Raw genomic sequence first — 18,896 nt, 5'->3', positions numbered from 1 at the left:
TTCCCAACCCTGGAATTGCAGAAGGTATACTACCTTTCCCCCCTCACACCCACTGGAGCAGTTCAGGCTAGGCACAAAGGCGTTAGCTCCCCCTCCCTCAGCCCCCCCCCAGTAGTCCAGGGCCACCCTTCCCCACCTATATGCAGGCCAAGCAGACAAAGTAAGGGAGTGGAACTGTGTTTATTAGCAGAGAGAGTTCAAAGTACATGAGCTGGGTGCTATATATGCCCAAGGAGAAGGTTACAGTTGTATTTATAGAGAAAAGTCACAAATCACATGTGAAACACCCACTGAAGCCATATGGACAGGGAAGGAAGTTCCTTGCTTTGGGCTCAGAAAAACAGGGATGGGGGAATATTTTTTGCCCACGCACGAAGAACCAGAAAGAGGGGCACAAAAAAAAACACAACAGAAAGATAAATGGAAGAAACAGCCCAGAGGCCTCAGCGCCAGAGGAACAGAAGGGATGGGGAGGGCTTGTCCAGGAAAGTTTGAGCAATACCTGCTGGCTTGGGAGCCCTGCATCATCTTGCTTGCCCTCCTCCCAAATTATGGCATCAGCACAATTAGGCCCTATCTCCTCTTCGGCAGATGTACTTCTGTTCATCCATCTCCACAGCTCAATTCAACAGAGGATAGTGGGAAGCACTCCGATAACAAGGACCACTTCACTCCAGATCTTCAGTTTTGCCCTCCCCAAGATGGGGAGGGATGGGGAATTACAGGGATATGGACTCAGCGCAAATGAAATGCTGGTTCATGGAGGTAAGCAAGCAAAACCCATACCCTTCCCAGAATGTCCTATCGCAACAGAGTCTTTTCTTCCTTTACCAGCATTCCATCTACCTTACACTCATGAAGCCCCACAGATGGCATCCCTCTTCCCAGCATCACTGGCCCCTGCACACAAGTCCCAGTGCATTCTAATTCATAGCCAGGGCTCCCTGAATTGAGGAAGCCTTCCTTTTGGTGCAGAATACAGGGAGCATTGCTCCCTCTCCCTACACTCTTCCTTCAGTGGTTCTGTTTGAGAACAAAATACTCACAAGAGGTTCTGTAGGGACTTGCACAAACTGTGCAGCTCATTTCATCCACAGAATTCACCACAACACTTCAAGGACTCAGAGGAGCTGTGTAGCTCTTTTCACAGATGGGAAAATGGAGACACAAGAGAAGTGACTTACCCACAGAAGGTTATACGGTTTCATGTACTCTCAACTCCCCACCCTCCCAGAGCTGGACTAGATAACAGAAACCTTGGAGAGAGCCCAGTCTGGACTCAAAAGTCTAAACTAGAATTTGTAGCATTAACAGAGAGAGTTTTAAGCTTGTGAACCAGGCAGATTTGCTGAGATCCAAGAGTTGCCTAATAGACAGCTTTGGAAAAATGTCTTGAACTCTCTCTCACAGCAGAACTCTACTTTACTACCATTTTTTTGTAACTCCTTGAGAGAATGAGGCTTTGGAGAAAGAACAGAGCAGAAGATGGGGACTTGCCCAGAAATACACACAGGATGCAGTTGCCCAGCTGACTATTTAAGCAACAGAGACTCCCCACACCTGGGACCCACCCCAACCCATGGCTCCCTTCACGCAACAGAAAGAGGCACACAGCTTGATGAAGCAAGAAAAATCCAGAATTCCTTCTCACTCCCTCTACCAGTCCTGTTCCCTCCACACCCTGGACTTCCTCAGAGTAAGGGGCATGCCAGTAGCTAACCAGGGTGACATCCTGAAAAGTCTGTACCAGTTACAGGAATACCAACCCCCGATATAACCATTGCTATTGTCCTTGCAGTGTAGGAAAAAGGATCACCAACCCTTCCTGTTGCATTCCTACGAAGCTGAGCTGCCACATCATGAGCAAGGCACAACCCGTCACTATTTGTGGGGAGCTGAAGGCTAAGTGACCACCATTAACTAGTTTAGACTTCAGCAGTTAAAAGGAAACTCCACAAGAGCTGAGGCCAGATGCTCTCCTCCGAGTTGAGGCACTACTCTAATCAATGTCACATTGGAGTCCTCCTCCTGCTCTCTAGGCCCATCACAGCCAGGGAACTGCTTTGAGGAAACTCACATTGCTGAAGAACACCCTTTAGGTACAGCTGTGATGAAGGTGACATTTAAGCCATGCCTCACTCAAATTCAGATAAAAAAAAAAATTACCCTTAAACATAAGAATGGGAGCAACATCTTCCCCTTCCCCCCTAAACGAGCTGGCCCTCCCTGGGGCTGCAGCAGGTTTTGAAGGGGCTAAACCTAGGTCCAGGAGAGTTGCTTCAGAATCTTACACAGAAGACAAAACAAAACCAACAAAAGAACTGAAGATGAAGCAGCCACATGGAGCGGGGAGCATGGGCAAGGAAGGAGACAGGAAGAGGGGAAGGTGGACTGCAGACTGAGGGGCCACGTTCTCAAGTACAGAAGTAAACTGGAGACAGAATGCAACAGAAGGAAAAAGAGAAAGGAGAGAACAAGAGGGCAAATTACACCAAGGTCCCCACAGTAGGCAACTAAGGCCTACAACCCCTCAGCCAAGTTAGGGACTTCCCAACCCTTCCACTCCCATGCCTTTCACACTTAGGAGAAGAACTCCTCTGTCCCAGTAGAGGCAAGGTCCTATTTCCCCCAAGGAGAAAGAGCTCTCAGACTGGGTCCTTTATATGCTATTTCGAACATACCATTTCCCTGTGGTGTTTCCCCAAATACTGCACCCTTCACCAGGCATTTGGAAGGTACCTTTTCCCTTAACCAACAGGCAGAAGCTATCATTTGAACATGCAGGGTACTCTCAGACCTTCAGTCCCTTAACCAAAAGAGAGGTGGTGGCATTTTCCAAGAGTTGGGGGCTCCCTGACCCTCCATTCAGATTCCATATGGTACTTACGTACAATAGCCACCATCACAATGGCACAGATCACTCCAAGCATGATCATCATCTGTGGGGAGAAAGATTGTGAAGGGTTAATATTCTCAGAAGGGGTTATTATGAGGTGGAGTACTCCCAAGGCATCTCATCCACACTCTAGAGACAACAAAGCTCAGAGTTCCAGTCCTTCCATACAGGATTGCTTGGTGCAAAATAGCATTTCTTCTTTCCAGCCTCCAGCATCACGAACCTGCTTCAACAGCCAAGAGATGAATGTCCAGGTTGGGTCAGGAGTCTCCAAAGAAGGGGGAGCAACAAGTCCTAATTAGTAGCACAACAAGTTTTCTTCATATCCTAGGCCATGGATGCGGTGCTGACCCAATTTATTCTCATCTCTAATCTTCTCCCCACCCCCACAATCAGTCCCCAAGGCCTCCCATGCAGAGCAGTGAGGAAGCAGCAGGGATCCAGTGGAAGGCTGCACTCCACAACCCCTCAGAGAGGGTATGAAGTGATCCAGGTCATTCTCCTTCCTGTGTACCTTGCCTTCCAAAGAGGGCTTGGGGCAGCTTCATGCTGAAACCACAGACCTAACTGTACAGAGTGCAACTGTCTTATAACCCAAGCTTCACTTTGATGCAGCCACAGACTACCTGTGCCTGCTGACAGGGAGCGGGGGAGAAGGGAGAAGAAAGGGAGGGGCACAACCTCATACACCACACCATCCCACCCCCCCGGAAAGTGGTAGTACCTCAGAGCAGTTCCAAAAAACTTTCTCCACTCCCGGCCTTTGCCTCTCCATGCCTCGCTTGTTGGCCCAGCTGCTCTGCAGGGAGGGGCCTGGCCACACTGTGACCCTGCATGTGCCACCCCACCAACTGTGGCCTCTGGATGCAGCCAAAGTAGGCATGGAACAACTTCAGATCTGGCCTCATTGGAAGGTAGATGAAAGGGTTGGGAGGCTTACCTTACAGTTCTTCCACCAGTACTTCCTCTTTAGCTTTCCTGCACTAGTTTTAAATATTGAGGCACCAGCCTCAAGTGCCTCTGCCTTGCCATCCATCTCGGTCAGCTTTATGTCTCGATCCAGCACTTTCTCCACATTCACACTCATTATGCTCACCACCTGCAAAAAGAAGAAAAAAAGCATATGTTACACCAGCACAGAGGGAGGCGCAAAAGCAAGAACGGGAGTCTAGTCCATCACACTAGTCCTAGGCAATATGATAATACAAAATAATAAGAAACCAAGCTCATGAGACACTGACTTACCTCCTCCATCTGGGCCTGGGACTGCTGCAGCCGAAGGCTACTAGTCATGTTGGGGGAAGGCCCAGGGGGACCCCCACCAAGAGTACCCCTTTCTGGGGCCCCAGGAGCAGATTGCTGAGCTGGATCAGACCTGATGAGACAAGGAGACATACGCAACAGAGGAAACAGAGTAATATGGGTCCATCTACGTACCTCAGATTTAAGAGACAAGCAAAACTCAGGAGTCAAGTCCCAAACTCAAAAGCCAGGAGAAAGCTCAAGAATTGATACAGGATCTCAAACTGGGAGAGGATATGTAGTGAGGTCCCATGGGAGGGTGGCTGGGGGGGGGGGGGGGGAATTGTCAATCCTAGGTCCAGCACTACTGAATATTTTCATTAATTATTTGGATAATGGCATTGAAATTATGCTTATAAAATGTATGGATGACACCAAGCTGGGAGTGGCGGCAAGCACTTTGGAGGATAAGTTTAGAATTGAAAATGACCGTAAGAAATTGGAGAACTGGCTTGAATTCAGCAAGATGAAATTCACTAAAAACAAGTGTGATGTAGTAGACTTAGCACTTGGCTATACTTGTGAGTTAGTGTGCAATAACGGAGCCCCGTGGGCACTAGCTCACTCTCCGTCCACACTGGCAAGGCACGCAGAGCGCTCTGACTCCACAGCTAGAGCACTGCTGGTACTCCGACTCAATGAGAGGAATAATGTTTGCTGTGCCTTGGCTACAACGCACTGGCGTCAGCGTGAATGAGGTGTTGCATTACTCTGATCAGCCTCCAGAAACGTCCCATAATCCCCTTAAATAAAGTGGCCACTCTTGTCATTGTTTTGAACTCCTGTAGGAATGCAGAAATGCCCTTTCAAAGCTGTTTCTGACAGCCAGCATGCAAGCCCTTACTGTGGAATGCTGTGAGTGAGAGAGGCTGGGGCGGGGGAAAGAGTGGGTCTGCTGCTGTCTGAACTTACAAGACAGCATGCGGAAATGCTCTCTCCCCCCCACATACACAAAACACACTCCCTGTTACACTCTACCCCACCCCCATTTGAAAAGCATATTGCAGCCACTTGCACGCTGGGATAGCTACCATAATGCACTGCTCTCTGTGGCCATTGCAAGAGCTACTAATGTGGCCATGCCAGTGGGCTGGCAGCTGTCCGTGTGGACAAACTACAGCGCTTTCCGTACTGCGCTCTACCAAGGCTGGTTTAATTCAAAGTGCTCTATATCTGCAAGTGTAGCCATGCCCTTAGTTCACAACTCCAAAAGCAACAACCACAAGATGGGGAATAACTGGCTAGGTGGTAGTACTGCTGAAAAGGATCTGAGAGTTATAATTGATCAGAATTGAAAATGAGTCAACAATGTGATGCAGTTGCAAAAAAGGCTAATGTAATTCTGCGGTATATTAACAGGAGCGTTGTATGTAAGACACAGGCAGTAGTTGTCCCACTCTGCTCAGCGTTAATGAGGCCTCAGCTGGAGTCCTGTGTCCAATTCTGGGCACAAGATGTGGACAATTTGGAGAGAATCCAAAGGAGAGTAAAAAAAGGCAAGGTTTAGAAAACTTGACCTATATGGAAAGGTTAAAAAACATGGGTATGTTTAGTCTTGAAAAGAATAGTGAGGGGGAACCTGATAACAGGCTTCCAATATGTTAAGGGATATTAGAGGACTGTGATTAATTGTTCCCCATGTCCACTGAAGGTAGGAAAAGTAGTAATGGGCTTCCTCTGCAGTAAGGGAGATTCAGGTTAGATATCAGGAAAAAAAAAATCTTTTTAACTATAAGGGTTAGAATAGGCTTTCGAGTGAGGTTGTGGAATCCCCCATCACTGGAGATTTTTAAAAACAGGTTGGACCTGATTTCTGTTTACTTGTCCCAGCCTCAGCGTAGGGGGCTGGACTTGACCTGAAGGTCCCTTCCAGACTTACATTTCTATGATTCAATGGCACATAGGTGTCTAATGCTAGACAACAAATAAGGGCCAACTTTAAAGGGAAGAAACAGAAGCAAGGGAAGGGAATTCAGTCTAGCAGTAAACCTGCATATGTGCATACAGGACTGGAATCACCATCATCATCTTGCTGCCCCCAAAGTCATCTTTAACTGATTTCTGCCAATTAGGAATTAAGGCTGCATTTCCCAGTCTGGGGAGCTGATCACAGGAACGCAACTACTTGAAGCATTCACTACACAGGACCACTTCAGACCAGGATGCTTATAAGTCATCCGTCCCCCCCCACAGCACCCAAGTAACTAACCAGCCCCATCCCACCACTTGAGCTGGGACAACGAGAGCCTGCAAAAAAAAATTTGGGGGGGGGGACACTTTCAGATCACCTCCCAGGGCACACAGAGCAGACAAGCCACCTCTCAATCCCAGGCAGGCCTCTACAGGGAGAGGAGAGCCCATTCCAAATGTCAATACAACATGGGCAAAGAAACACTTCCCCCCCCCCCCCCGCTTTATTTCAGCTGCAGGGAGCCAGAACCACCTTGTGCCTTGCCTGACAGACACCACTGATGCGCGGGGGTGCACGGAGCAGGATCCCCAGGCCAGGGCCGCCCAGAGGATTCCGGGGGCCCGGGGTCTTCGGCGGCAGGGGGCCCTTCCGTTCCGGGACCCGCCGCCAAAGTGCCCCGAAGACCCGCGGCGGGAGCCCCCCGCCGCCGAATTACCGCCGAAGCGGGACCCGCCACCGAAGCGCAGCCCGGTCTTCGGCGGTAAATCGGTGGCGGGGGGGGTCCCCGGCGCGGGTCTTCGGGGCACTTCGGCGGCGGGTCCCGGAACAGAAGGGGCCCCCCGCCGCCGAAGACCAGGCTGCGCTGCGGCGGCGGGTCCCGCTCCCCCCCCCCAGCCTCTTACGCATCGCCGGCAGGGCCTGAGCTCCGTCCCGCTCAGAGCCGCGTGGTGAGGGGGCGGGGCTGTGAGCTCCACGCCCTCCCCACAGCCGCTCTGAGCGGGGCGGGGCTCAGGCCCCGTTGGAGCTCCCAGCCCCGCCCCCTCACCACGCGGCTCGGATCGGGGCGGGGCTCAGGGGCCCCCGCGGAGACTCGGCGCTTGATGCGCTGAGGCTCCAGGAGAGGGGCGGAGGCGGAGCATCCGCTCTTCTCTTGGGGGCCCCTGCGGAGCCCGGGGCAAATTGCCCCCTTTGCCCGGCCCTGCCCCAGGCAGTCCCCTAGAACAGGGACTCCATGGCGCAGCCTCTTCCTATAAGACCTGCACAGCAAGAGACCCCCAGTCTCTGAGCGGGTGCTGCAGGCGCCAGAGGGAAGGCTGCTAGGAGCGAGACGCGACACACGAGCGCAGATGCTGCTGCTGGTGGTGGTGGCCGGGCAGAGCAGGCTGGCGTGAGCGCCGGCCGGAGAAGTGCAGACGCCGCTGTGCAGGGCGGGTCCGGCCACGGACGTTGATGGGAGCCAGGCAGAGGTGCAGGAAGGGCCATTTCGTGCACGCCGAGCCTCCCACCAATCGAGGGGGGAAGCCAGTCCTGGGGCTGCGGGGAGCTGGCAGGAGCCGGGGAGAGGCGGCCGGTACTGGCACGCAGGCTGCCCCTTCTCCCAGGGAGGTGGTGGGTACATCCTGCGGGCCAGATGACCCTGCAGGCTGCTAAGCCCCAGCTCGGGGCCGCTGCCATCGCTCCGCACGGGCAGCGCCCAATCCCCGCTCAGGGGCCGCGAGCCACAGCTGCTGCAATGCGTGACTCGGGGCCGGAGCCCCCAATACTCACATGGCTCCGCCGGGCTGAGAACGCGCAACTGAGCGCTCCGCAGCTGCCCAGCACCCGTCCTGCGCCTGCCTGGCGTTTGGGCTGTCGCGCCTCTACGCCCCCCACAATTTATAGCCTGGTGCTGTTTGACCGCGCCCACCACCGGCAAATCAGCGCCGCCAGGGGCCACGCCCCCTCCCGTCTGCAATGTCCCTTCGCACCGTCAGCCTAGGCACCCTGTGGTTCTGGCTGCTGCCCCTCCACCCGCACAGCCACAGCCTAGCACCAGCCAAGCGTCGTGTGACGGTCCCCCAACCACTGTACAGGGAGCTGCACCTCCCCTCGCGCCACCGAGCTGTCAGGCCACGCCCGCAACTCTTAAAGGCGGAGGGTTGGTATGGTCGTGGCGAGGAAGCCCCTCGGGTCCCCCCCGCCCTGAGGTCAGAGAAAGCTGCGCAGCAGGAGACAGATAATGGGTGTTTACACGGGAAAGAAGAGGGCCCCAGAAAATTCAGCCTGGCGCAGACGCAATCATTGCAGGCCCGAGCTGCAGACAGAGATAATCAAGACGTCATTATAACAGTGGAATGTGAGCGCATCAGACTGAAAAAAAATCACCATGGCATCACCACCTGATGTACCAACCTCACTACAGCACAGCTCACACGTGGAAAGAAGTTGGGGCTAGGGACTGCTGCCCCACCCCCCAATGTGGAGAATTGACTCTATGTCGCAGCTCCCGCTTCATGACTCAGAGACTCCACAGCAGCAAGTGATGCTAGCCAAACTTCTACCACACATCATTGCCTTCCCCTCCATTAGCCAGGATTGCTGGTGCAGGGCTCCAATGTGTTGATTCATTTACCTCTCCCACCCACTCTCTAGAGATCAACTATTTATTTCAGAAGGTGGAGAAAGCTACTAGGGAAGAGGCTGTTCTAGATTTGATTTTGACAGATAGGGAAAAATTGGTTTTGAATTTGAAAGTGGAAAGCAGCTTGGGTGGAAGTGATCGTGAAATGGTAGAGTTCATGAGTCTAAGAAATGGTAGGCATAAACTATCAGGGTTAGAAGGGACCTCAGGAGTTCATCTAGTCCAACCCCCTGCTCAAAGCAGGACCAATCCCAGGATCCCTAAATGGCCCCCTCAAGGCTTGAACACACAACCCTGCATGTGAGCAAGCCAATGCTCAAACCATTGAGCTATCCCTACTCCCATGAAAACAGCAAAATAAAGACAATGGATTTCAAGGCAGACTTGAGCAAACTCAGGGAGTTTGCCAGTAAGATCCCACGGGAATCAAGTCTAAGAGGAAAAACAATTTAAGACGGTAGTTTTTCAAAGAGACATTATTAAGGGCACAAGAGCAAACTATCCCACTGTGGAGAAAAGATTGGAAGTATGGCAAGAGACCACCCTGGTTTACCCAGAAGAAACAAGAAAACATTCTACAAATACATTAGAAGCAAGAGGAAGACAAAGCACAGGGTAGGCCCATTACTCGATGGGATCAAGGGGGAAATAACAGAAAGTGTGGAAATGGCAGAGGTGCTTAATGACTTGTTTCGGTTTTCACCAAGAAAGTTGATGATGAATGGACATCTAACATAGTGAATGCTAGTGAAAATGAGCTAGGATCAGAGGCTAAAATAGGGAAAGAACAAGTTAAAAGTTACTTAGACAAGTTAGATGTCTTCAAGTCACCAGGGCCTGAGGAAATGCATCCTAGAATACTCAAGGAGCTGAGGAGTTATCTGAGACATTAGCGATTATCTTTGAAAACTCATGGAAGACGGGATTCCAGAAGACTGGAAAAGGACATATATAGCCCCAACCTATAAAAAGGGAAATAAGGACAACCTGGGGAATTACAGACCAGACAGCTTAACTTCTGTACCTGGAAAGATAATGGAGCAAATAATTAAACAATCAATTTGCAGTAAGATACAAGATAGTAAGGTGATAAGTAACAGCATGGATTTGTCAAGAACAAATCATGTCAAACCAACCTGATAGCTTTCTTTGACAAAGTAACAAGCCTCGTGGATAGGAAGGAAGCGGTAGATGTGATATATCTTGACTTTAGTAAGGCTTTTGATACTGTCTTGCATGACCTTCTCATAAGCAAACTAGGGAAATATAACCTAGATGGAGCTACTATAAGATGGGTACATAGCTGGTTCGAAAACTGTTCCGAGATATCAATGGTTCACAGTCATGCTGGAAGGGCATAATGAGTGGGGTCCCACAGGGATTAGTTCTGGGTCCAGTTCTGTTCAATATATTCATCAATTATTTACATAATGGCATAGAGAGTACATGTATAAAGTTTGAGGACGATACCAAGCTGGGAGGGATTGCAGGTGCTTTGGAGGATAGGATTATAATTCAAAATGATCTGGACAAACTGGAAAAATGGTCTGAAGTAAATGGGATGAAATTCAAGGACAAATGCAAAGTACTCCACTTAGGCAGGAACAATCAGATGCACACATACAAAATGGGAAATGACTGCCTATGAAGGAGTACTGCAGAAAGGGATCGGGGGGTCATAGTGGACCACAAGCTAAATAAGAGTCAACAGTAACACTGTTGCAAAAAAGCAAACATCATTCTGGGATGTATTAGTAGGAGTGCTGTAAGTAAGACATGAGAAGTAATTCTTCCGCTCTACTCTGCGCTGATTAGGCCTCAACTGGAGTATTGTGTCCAGTTCTGGGCGCAACATTTCAGAAAAGATGTGGAGAAACTGGAAAAAGTCCAGAGAACCGCAGCAAAACTGATTAAAGGTCTAGAAAACGACCTATGAGGGGAGACTGAAAAAATTGGGTTTGTTTAGTCTGGAGAAGAAAAGACTGAGAGGGGACATAACAGTTTTCAAGTACACGAAAGGTTGTTACAAGGAGGGAGAAAAATTGTTGTTCTTAACCTCTGAGGACAGGACAAGCAGCAATGGGCTTAAATTGCAGCAAGGAAGGTTTAGGTTGGACATTAGGAAAAACTTCTTGTCACGGTGGTAAAGCACTGGAATAAATTGCCTGGGGAGGTTGTGGAATCTCCATCATTGGAGATTAAGAGCAGGTTAGACAAAAACCTGTCAGGGATGGTCTAGATCAGTGGTCCCCAACCATTTTGTCTGGCAGGCACCAGACGACGAGCCACCGAGGACCAGGGCTGGTGGACGAGCATCTGCCGAAATGCCGCTGAGAAGCGGCAACGTCAGTAGGCATCGCTGCTGAAAAGCGGCAACATCAATAGGTGTCGCCACTGAAATACTGGCGAAAATCATTGGTATTTCGGTGGCGACGCCTCTGGATGACGCTGCTTCTTGGTGGCATTTTGGCAGATGCTCGTCTGCCAGCCAGTACGCGGGTGCACATAGATGCCCCGGTGGGCACCATGGCGTCCGCGGGCACCATGTTGGGCAGGGCCGCCCAGAGGATTCCGGGGGCCCGGGGTCTTCGGCGGCGGGAGGCCCTTCCGTTCCGGGACCCGCCGCCGAAGTGCCCCCAAGACCCGCGGCGGGAGCCCCCCGCCGCCGAATTACCGCCGAAGCGGGACCCGCCGCCCGGTCTTCGGCGGTAATTCGGTGGCGGGGGGGGGGGTCCCCGCCGCGGGCCTTCGGGGCACTTCGGCGGCGGGTCCCGGAACGGAAGGGGCCCCCCGCCGCCGAAGACCGGGCTGCGCTTCGACGACGACGGGTCCCGCTTCGCCCCCCCCGGCCGCGGCCGCCGCTTCTCTCCCCCCCCCGGCCCCGGCTTCTCCCCGGCCTCGGCCTCTTACCGAGCGCATCGCCGGCAGGGCCTGAGCTCCGTCCCGCTCAGAGCCGCGTGGTGAGGGGGCGGGGCTGGGAGCTCCACGCCGAGCGGAAGTAGCTGCCCCGCCCCCTCCCCACGCCGCTCTGAGCGGGGCGGGGCTCAGGCCCCGTTGGAGCTCCCAGCCCCGCCCCCTCACCGAGCGGGGCGGGGCTCAGGGGCTCGGCCGGAGTCTCGGCGCTTGATGCGCCGAGGCTCCAGGAGAGGGGCGGAGGCGGGAGCCTCCGCTCTTCTCTTGGGGGCTCCTGCGGAGCCCGGGGCAAATTGCCCCCTTTGCCCCCCCCCGGGCGGCCCTGATGTTGGGGACCACTGGTCTAGATAATACTTAGTCCTGCCATGAATGCAAGGGACTGGACTAGATGACTTCTCAAGATCCCTTCTAGTCCTATGATTCTCCTTGCCATGCCACCTTGCAGTTCCACCTACTACTCGCAAATTTTATCTGTTGTGTAGAGATTGTGAAAAAAAAAAATCAGAAAACCCTGAGTTGTGTCACAGAACTGAAAGCAGTCATACTTTGGGAGGAGATATGTCCTTTATTTTACCCATTCCCTTTAAAAAAGATTGACTAGCACTTAGTTTCACTAACATTCAATTTAGTCAAGAATTGTTTGGTGTGTTTACAGGGCTACGGTCCCACCAAAGTGGAAATGAAGATGGAACCTTAACTAGGATGCCTCCAGATGATAGATTTAAAAGACCCAAATGAATAAGCCCCTGGAAGTACTTGCATTCATCTTGTAGATGATGAAGCCAGCCAGCTCAGTTGCTAACAGTCAACCATCATATCTGGAAAAAGATCCCAGTGCCTCTGCAACAGCCCTGAGAACATCCATGATTAGTGTGCATGTAGCCCAGGTGTTCTGCCATCAGCCCTCCAAAGATTCTCAAGATTAAACCTGAGCTGAGGTACATTCAATCTATCCCATCCTATCAAGGGAAAAGGAGCGGTTCTTTTTATATCCCAGCACAGGTTATGAAAGATGTAGCATGTTCACAGCTTGACCCACAAACACACCATCCTTTATTAGAATGACAAGATATGAACTACTAATAAAATGAGGTTAAAAAGTTTGGGAAACAAGGCAGGAGAAACTGATAGGATTAGAAAGGGAAAGCAAAGAGACAAGAGGTGTGGAATAGAAGGAATACAGGAGATATGGGGAAGCAAAAAGTGGGTGGCTGCAGGTAGGCTGAGCCGTCAATACACTGCTGCTGGAGCCATATTTCATATAACAGAATTTGATAGCTCAAGCATATGCCTTATAGACGGAAGCAGCAGCAATGGTCAGAAACTCTAGTTTTGTCTATGCTAGCACTTTTGTCCGTCAGGGGTGTGAAAAAAAAACACCTCCCTCACCAACATAAGTTTCACCGACAAAAGTGCTGATATGGCATAGAGCGGCTACACGGGAGACCTTACAGTGGTACAGCTGTGCCACTTAAGGTCCATAGCGTAGACATAACCTCTGGAGCACTCTGACAGGGTTTGTAGCCTCCATAGGAGCAGTGCTTTCAAGCTCTTCCATAAAGGCACACAAGGTGGAGTAAGAGCCAAAGTTGTAGCTGGGTCTAAGGAGACAGCCCTCTGTCACCTGACTAGAGACCTATTGCTGACCCTCCAAGGGGCCAGAATTCTTTCATTATGTCCCTCTGCAGACAAAGGGCTCTAAGGGCTCAGCAGTGTTCCATGCTGGGGTACAACCCAAGCAACACAAGTTTCCAACTCCTGCCTCCCACTGGATCAGAATGGAAACTACTGGGTCTCTGCTAGGACACCAGCTAAAGCTTCCTCCAAGAGAGCACTGCTACTCCAGTTTCAATTCCCCAGTCACAACTGCTATCCCCACCACTGGAGGAAGGAGGGAAATGAACTCAGTTCTTCTGTCACAGCTCCCTTACTGAGGCTAACTCTTGATGCAATAACATCTCAATGCAACACTGCTCCTCCTGGGACACCACAGAACTCCTCATTCAGCTCTGTGTCTACACTGAGGCCTTGGTATATCAGGGACTCTCCATGGTAGACATTTCAGCAAAGCCAACGAACTGCTGATGCTTCATTACAGAACTAGTATCCACCAGGCCAAGACCCCATCCACAAGCAGACATGCCAAACCCACAAAAAAAAACCCCACAGAAATTGGGCTTGTTTTTGGCTTAATTGGCTTGTGAGTTGCTTGTTGGCTAGTAGCTTTTTGCTTTCTTTTTTTCCAATCGGCTCCCAGCAAGCAGGGGCAAGAGGGGGAGGAAGCCAGGGCAAGGGGGTGGGAGTGAGTCAGGGGTGTACAGCAGGCCCACCACAGTCCCAGACTGCATGCTGGGGGGGATCTAATCACATAGAGTGTTGGGATTCTTAAGGACTGGCTTGTTTTGAAATGGGATTAGCTTGATTTTTGGCTTATTGTGAAAGACAGCGTACTTATTTACCATGTCAAAGTTGGCAACTGTGTCCACAACCCTCTTTCCCTCTCCCACCACAAATCTGCCTCACATCCCTTTTTTGTAGGTAGTGCTGTAGCTATGTCAATCCCAGAATTTGGTTCAATACAAGATGTAACCTCATCCACTTTGTCTCTCTCAATTCCTGTTGTAGCTCCCCACACAGCTACTGGATGATGCACCAAAGGACAGAGCTGAGTAGAGTGGGGATGGGAATTTAGCAACATTTAGAGAGGCACTGGATAATATCTAGTTATCATAAATAATATTTTTGGAAAGGCTATTAAATCTTATACTTGGTTTCAGTCCAGCTCTAACTGTGAGAAATCAGAATGTGAACTAATGGGGGGCAGAGTACCACAGATCTGCCTACTGCAGATTTCTTACAGCTGCCTCTGAAGGATCTGGTACTGGCCCCTCTATGAGAAAGGGCACTTGACTCTGATCCAGTAGGGCTGTTCCTACGAAAGATCCTGATGACAACTTGACTTCAGGGAAAATTTCAAAAAGAGTTTATCTAAATTTCACCTGCTTAAATTATATTAGTAACCTTTGGCTAAAAAAAATTCACCTGTTCAGAGAGTATATTAAATATAGATTAAACACAGGAAGTAGTAGTGTGAATTAAAAGGATTAATCATCCTTTAAAGACAAATTTCAATGCAACTTCAATTCTGGGCTGTTAAGGTAACTTCAGCATTACTCAAGTCACAATTTATTGGAGGGTTTTGAAGCATAGATGACTAAACTGTGAGCTGTAGCAGATGGGGCATGAGTGGAGAAGGAGAATACAAAAGAGACTTGCAACTCTCTGAGAGAATTATAAAATGGAATCAAGGTTGTCTGAGTGCTGATAATTGAAATAATTTAATGTTTTGTGTCATTTCAATATTAAGATTGGCGTGACAAACTATGAAGCTGGAAACCAGATACTACAGGGAGGGGTTGCAATAGAGCAATATGGGGAGCCAAACCAAGAGAAGCAGTAAGAAGATAAATTTAAGGGTGGTGGTGGTGGTGAAGAAATAATCAGCAAAGGTGTGCAAAGGGAGCTCAGGACTGGACAAGCAGGAGGGTCTGTAGGTCGGAACTGAGCTTCAAGCAGGATCAAAGGTAGAAGGTAGTTGTAGAAGAGCAACTCAGTTTATTATGATTTTACAACACCCCAATATGTGCACAGCTCCAGGTGCTAAACCTGTTACACCCAGGATGCCATTCCTTCCCGGATGTACATGGAGAGTTCTCACAGGTCTGCTCCTAGCGGTGCTTTCCAGTGCGGTTGAAGCGTCTGTACAGGAACCTGATCCTTTTGTTAAGGTTCTTGTAATCCTGATCAAACATTCGATGACCTACAATTTGCTTCTTGCGGATGCATCTCTGTAGCTCATTTCCCCGCCAGCCTCGCAGCCAGCTGGGCCCTATGATCAAGTCCTTAGGGTGAACCTGGAAGTCTCCTGAGGAGGAAGGGGTACGTGGGAAACAGATGGAGTAACAGGAAAACAAACCCAGGGTAGCAGAAAGGTTACCCCCAGGTCCCATCAACCTCAATTAATTCTGACACCATTAAATTTTCCCCAGCCCCAGAGTAGGACTAACCTCTACTCTCCTGACTCCCCCCCCCCCCCAATTTGGAGTTCCAGTTACTTTCCCTTCTTCCATGACAGCCTCAGACCCATGGTTGGTCACTTACCTAGAATTCCTATATTGTCATAGACCCCAAATAAGGCTCGTTTCTCTGTCCAGCGATCAACCTCTTTAGGTTCAGGGGGCAACTTCACATGGATCCAGCTGGCGACCCCTTGAAAGGGAGAAGACAGCTGAAGAGCGAGATTATCAGGAGAAGGGCCTGACCCTGCCGCGAGGGCACCACCAGGTCTGGGCGCGAACCCCGCCCCGCTCACCACAGTGGAGGCTCCTCGCGGTCTGGACCAGGGAGAGGCTACGGCCCAAGAGGCCCCAGCTTGCCAGCTGCAGCAGAGTCCCCATTGTCCCCCCTGCAAAGACAGAGCAACGGTCACCGGAGCGGCCCCCACGGAGCCCGCGCGGCAAGGAACCACGGGGCGCAAGCCGGGCCGGCCCGACGGGAGCGGGGGCCTCAGCAGCAGCGCGCGCCCCGCCCGGACACAGCCATTTTAACCGGCGGCTGCTTCCCACAATGCACCGCTCCCCGCGCGGCCTGTCTTGGCGCGCCCCAGTGCCCCTGCTCCCGGCCACGGGTCCAGACCAAACCTACGGTGGCTGCTGGCCCCGGACGCCCCCTCCCCCACACGCTGACAACGAACCCGGGCTCGAGGGATTCACCCCTCCCCCCACCCCCCCGGCGCCACGGACCGGCGGTTGCGCAGCCGGGAACTGAGAGGTGGAAGGAGCCTCTGGTGTCTGATTGGTTGTTGTGTTCCAGCCGCCCCCTGATTGGCGCCGGTAACAAGGAGGCGGTTGTGATTCGAATGCGGGAGGAGTTGGCGCGAACCCGGCCGTTCGGAGATGGCCGGGCTTGCACGTGGGTAATTGGACGGAGGTGAAGAGAGCGGTCTGGGCTGTGATTGGCTCCCCGGTGTTCCGCGGCCGCTGATAGGCTGAAGCTAGTGGTTGTTGCGTTTGCCTGCGCGCTTTGAGCGTTCGGCCGCACTGGCTGGCCAGGCGCGCGGGCTCACGTCGTGTCTGTCCGCTGGCAGCCAGGAGATGCCGTCCTCGCCGCTCGCCTGGGAGTTCCAGCTGCCCCTGTCCCCGGCCGACCTGCTCCGCAGCGGCGGCGGCCCCGCGCAGTACGTGGTGCAGGAGGTGCTGTCCCCGGCCCAGCTTCCGGGGCAGCTGGCGGGTAAGAGGCGCGCGGCTCTCGCGCTGTGATTGCGCCTCTGGCAGTTTTGCGGGTGTTTTTCCCGTTCTCGTGAAAACGGCTTTTCCGTTCATCAAAATGGGCGCCATCCCCCGCTGCTGCCAATGGAGCTGAAGCCAGCAAAATGGGCGCCATCTCCCTACCGTCCCGCGGCGTCTGGGAGTGAGGCTGACCAATAAGCAGATAGAAATAGCCCATGAGAAGGTGGGATTTGCCTTACGATGGGCGGGGAGGCGGGAGAGCGTGTCAGTGATAATGACACCAATCCCATTCGGGTGGATGTGGCCCATTCCCAACAGTTGACAAGAAGGTGTGAAGGTCAGAGGGAAAATGATTTTTTTTGTAGTGACCTAGTTATCCAGTCTTTATTCAGGCCTAATTTGATGATGTCAAGTTTGCAAATTAATTCCAGTTCTGCAGTTTCTCTTTGAAGTTGTTTTGCTGAAGAATTGCCACTTTTAAGTCTGTTCTTGAGTGTCCAGGGAGACTGAAGTGTTCTTCTACTGGCTTTTGTATGTTACCATTCCTGACGTCTGATTTGTGTCCATTTAGTCTTTTGCGTAGAGACTGTCCGGTTTGGCCAATGTACATGGCAGAGGGGCATTTGCTGGCACACGATGGCATATATCACATTGGTAGATGTGCAGGTGAACTTGTTCCCTATGGTGTGGCTGATGTGGTTAGGTCCTATGATAGTGTCCCTTGAATAGTTCTGCGGACAGAGTTGGCAGTGGGGTTTGTTGCAGGGATTGGTTCCTGTGTTAGTTTTTTGTTGTTGTTGTTGCTGGTATTTGCTTCAGTTTGGGGGGCTGTTTGTAAGCGAGGACTGGCCTGTCTCCCAATGTCTGAGAGAGTGAGGGATCGTCCTTCATGATGCGTTGGAGAGGTTTTAGTTGGGGTGTGTGTGAAGGTGATGGCTAGTGGCGTTCTGTTACTTTGTTGGGGCCTGTCCTGTAGTAGGTGACTTCTGGGTACCCTTCTGGTTCTGTCCGTCTGTTTCTTCACTTCCCCAGGTGGGTATTGATAGACATCCTGTAGGTGTTATCTTAGGGCTTGGCCGTAGATGGAATAGATGACCTCCTGAGGTCCCTTCCAACCCTGATATTCTATCATCTACCAATGTGATATATACCATCATGTGCCAGCAAATGCCCTCTGGGTCATTATAAAAAATAATTTTCCCTCTGATAGTCACACCGTCTTGTCAGCTGTTGGGAATGGGCCACATCCACCCTAATTGAATTGGTGTCATTATCACTGTCTTCCCCCCTCCCCCCCACTTGGTAAGGCAACTCCCATCTTTTCATGTACTGTATATTTATACCTGCTTACTGTATTTTTCACTCCATGCATCTGATGAAGTGAGTTATAGCCCACGAATGCATATGCCCAAATAAATTTGTTAGGCTCTAAGGCAGGGGTCTCAAACACATGGCCTGCAGGGCTCTTCTGTGCGGCCTGCCAAGCTCCCCCCGCCCCTCTGCTCACCTCCAGGCCAGGGGTGAGCAAACTGATTCGGCTGTGGGATTGTCCCCAGTGGCGCTGCAAGCCCAGTGCCGTTCCCTTAAGCGACTGGCAGCACATCCCTTTGGGCCGGAGGGGAGTGGGGAGGAGGCAGTCTCACTTCAAGGTACCGCCCCCCGCAGCTGCCATTTGTGGGAACAGGGAACTGCGGCCAATGGGAGCTTCGTGGTAAGTACCTGGAGGCGCAGCAACGGAGTCCTGTGCCCACCCCTGCTCCCCCAGGGGCTGTGGTTCCGGCCGCTTCCTGGAGCGGTGCGGGGCCAGGAGCCTGCCCTGGCCCCGATGCGCACTGCTGCCACCCCGGAGCTGCTCTAGGTAAGCGGCGCTGGGTTGGAGCTCGCACCCTGTACCCTTCCTGCACCCCAACTCCCTGCCCTGAGCCCCCTGCTGCACCCCACATCCCTCCTGCACCCAACTCCCTG

The 18,896-nt window shown here is 51.7% G+C and overlaps 3 protein-coding genes across 6 annotated transcripts in view; 1 reads left to right on the top strand and 2 right to left on the bottom strand.

Annotated features, from left to right (window-relative positions):
- Positions 1-168: 168 nt before the first annotated feature.
- VAMP1 (vesicle associated membrane protein 1) lies at positions 169-8,149 on the bottom strand. 2 transcript variants are annotated; one of them, XM_045023795.1, is made up of 5 exons: positions 7,878-8,149; positions 4,142-4,271; positions 3,837-3,995; positions 2,888-2,939; positions 169-2,431 (listed from the first exon to the last, which is right to left on the bottom strand). In XM_045023795.1, coding segments are annotated over exons 1-5 (360 nt in total). In that variant the 5' UTR covers positions 7,880-8,149; the 3' UTR covers positions 169-2,414. The 2 variants fall into 2 exon arrangements, with proteins under 2 accessions (XP_044879730.1, XP_044879636.1); XM_045023701.1 differs by lacking the exon at positions 7,878-8,149 and having other exon boundaries at positions 169-2,939; positions 4,142-4,291.
- Positions 8,150-15,238: 7,089 nt separating this feature from the next.
- MRPL51 (mitochondrial ribosomal protein L51) lies at positions 15,239-16,686 on the bottom strand. 2 transcript variants are annotated; one of them, XM_045000822.1, is made up of 4 exons: positions 16,446-16,686; positions 16,016-16,108; positions 15,805-15,912; positions 15,239-15,568 (listed from the first exon to the last, which is right to left on the bottom strand). In XM_045000822.1, the coding sequence occupies exons 2-4, from the start codon at positions 16,098-16,100 to the stop codon at positions 15,372-15,374; spliced, it is 390 nt and encodes a 129-aa protein (XP_044856757.1). In that variant the 5' UTR covers positions 16,101-16,108; positions 16,446-16,686; the 3' UTR covers positions 15,239-15,371. The 2 variants fall into 2 exon arrangements, with proteins under 2 accessions (XP_044856757.1, XP_044856760.1); XM_045000825.1 differs by lacking the exon at positions 16,446-16,686 and adding an exon at positions 16,397-16,411.
- Positions 16,687-16,740: 54 nt separating this feature from the next.
- The window catches only part of NCAPD2 (non-SMC condensin I complex subunit D2), a 61,623-nt gene continuing 59,467 nt past the window's right edge, over positions 16,741-18,896 (top strand). For both annotated transcript variants that reach the window (XM_045000819.1, XR_006575629.1), the window contains exon 1: positions 16,741-16,932. In XM_045000819.1, coding sequence (XP_044856754.1) covers positions 16,797-16,932 — 136 coding nt within the window. In that variant the 5' untranslated portion in view covers positions 16,741-16,796. The remainder of the gene's footprint in view (positions 16,933-18,896) is intronic.

The sequence above is a fragment of the Mauremys mutica genome, chromosome 1 (genome assembly GCF_020497125.1).
Source record: "Mauremys mutica isolate MM-2020 ecotype Southern chromosome 1, ASM2049712v1, whole genome shotgun sequence".
NCBI classification, from domain to species: Eukaryota; Metazoa; Chordata; order Testudines; family Geoemydidae; genus Mauremys; species Mauremys mutica.
This window is presented reverse-complemented; position numbering and strand designations above follow the sequence as displayed.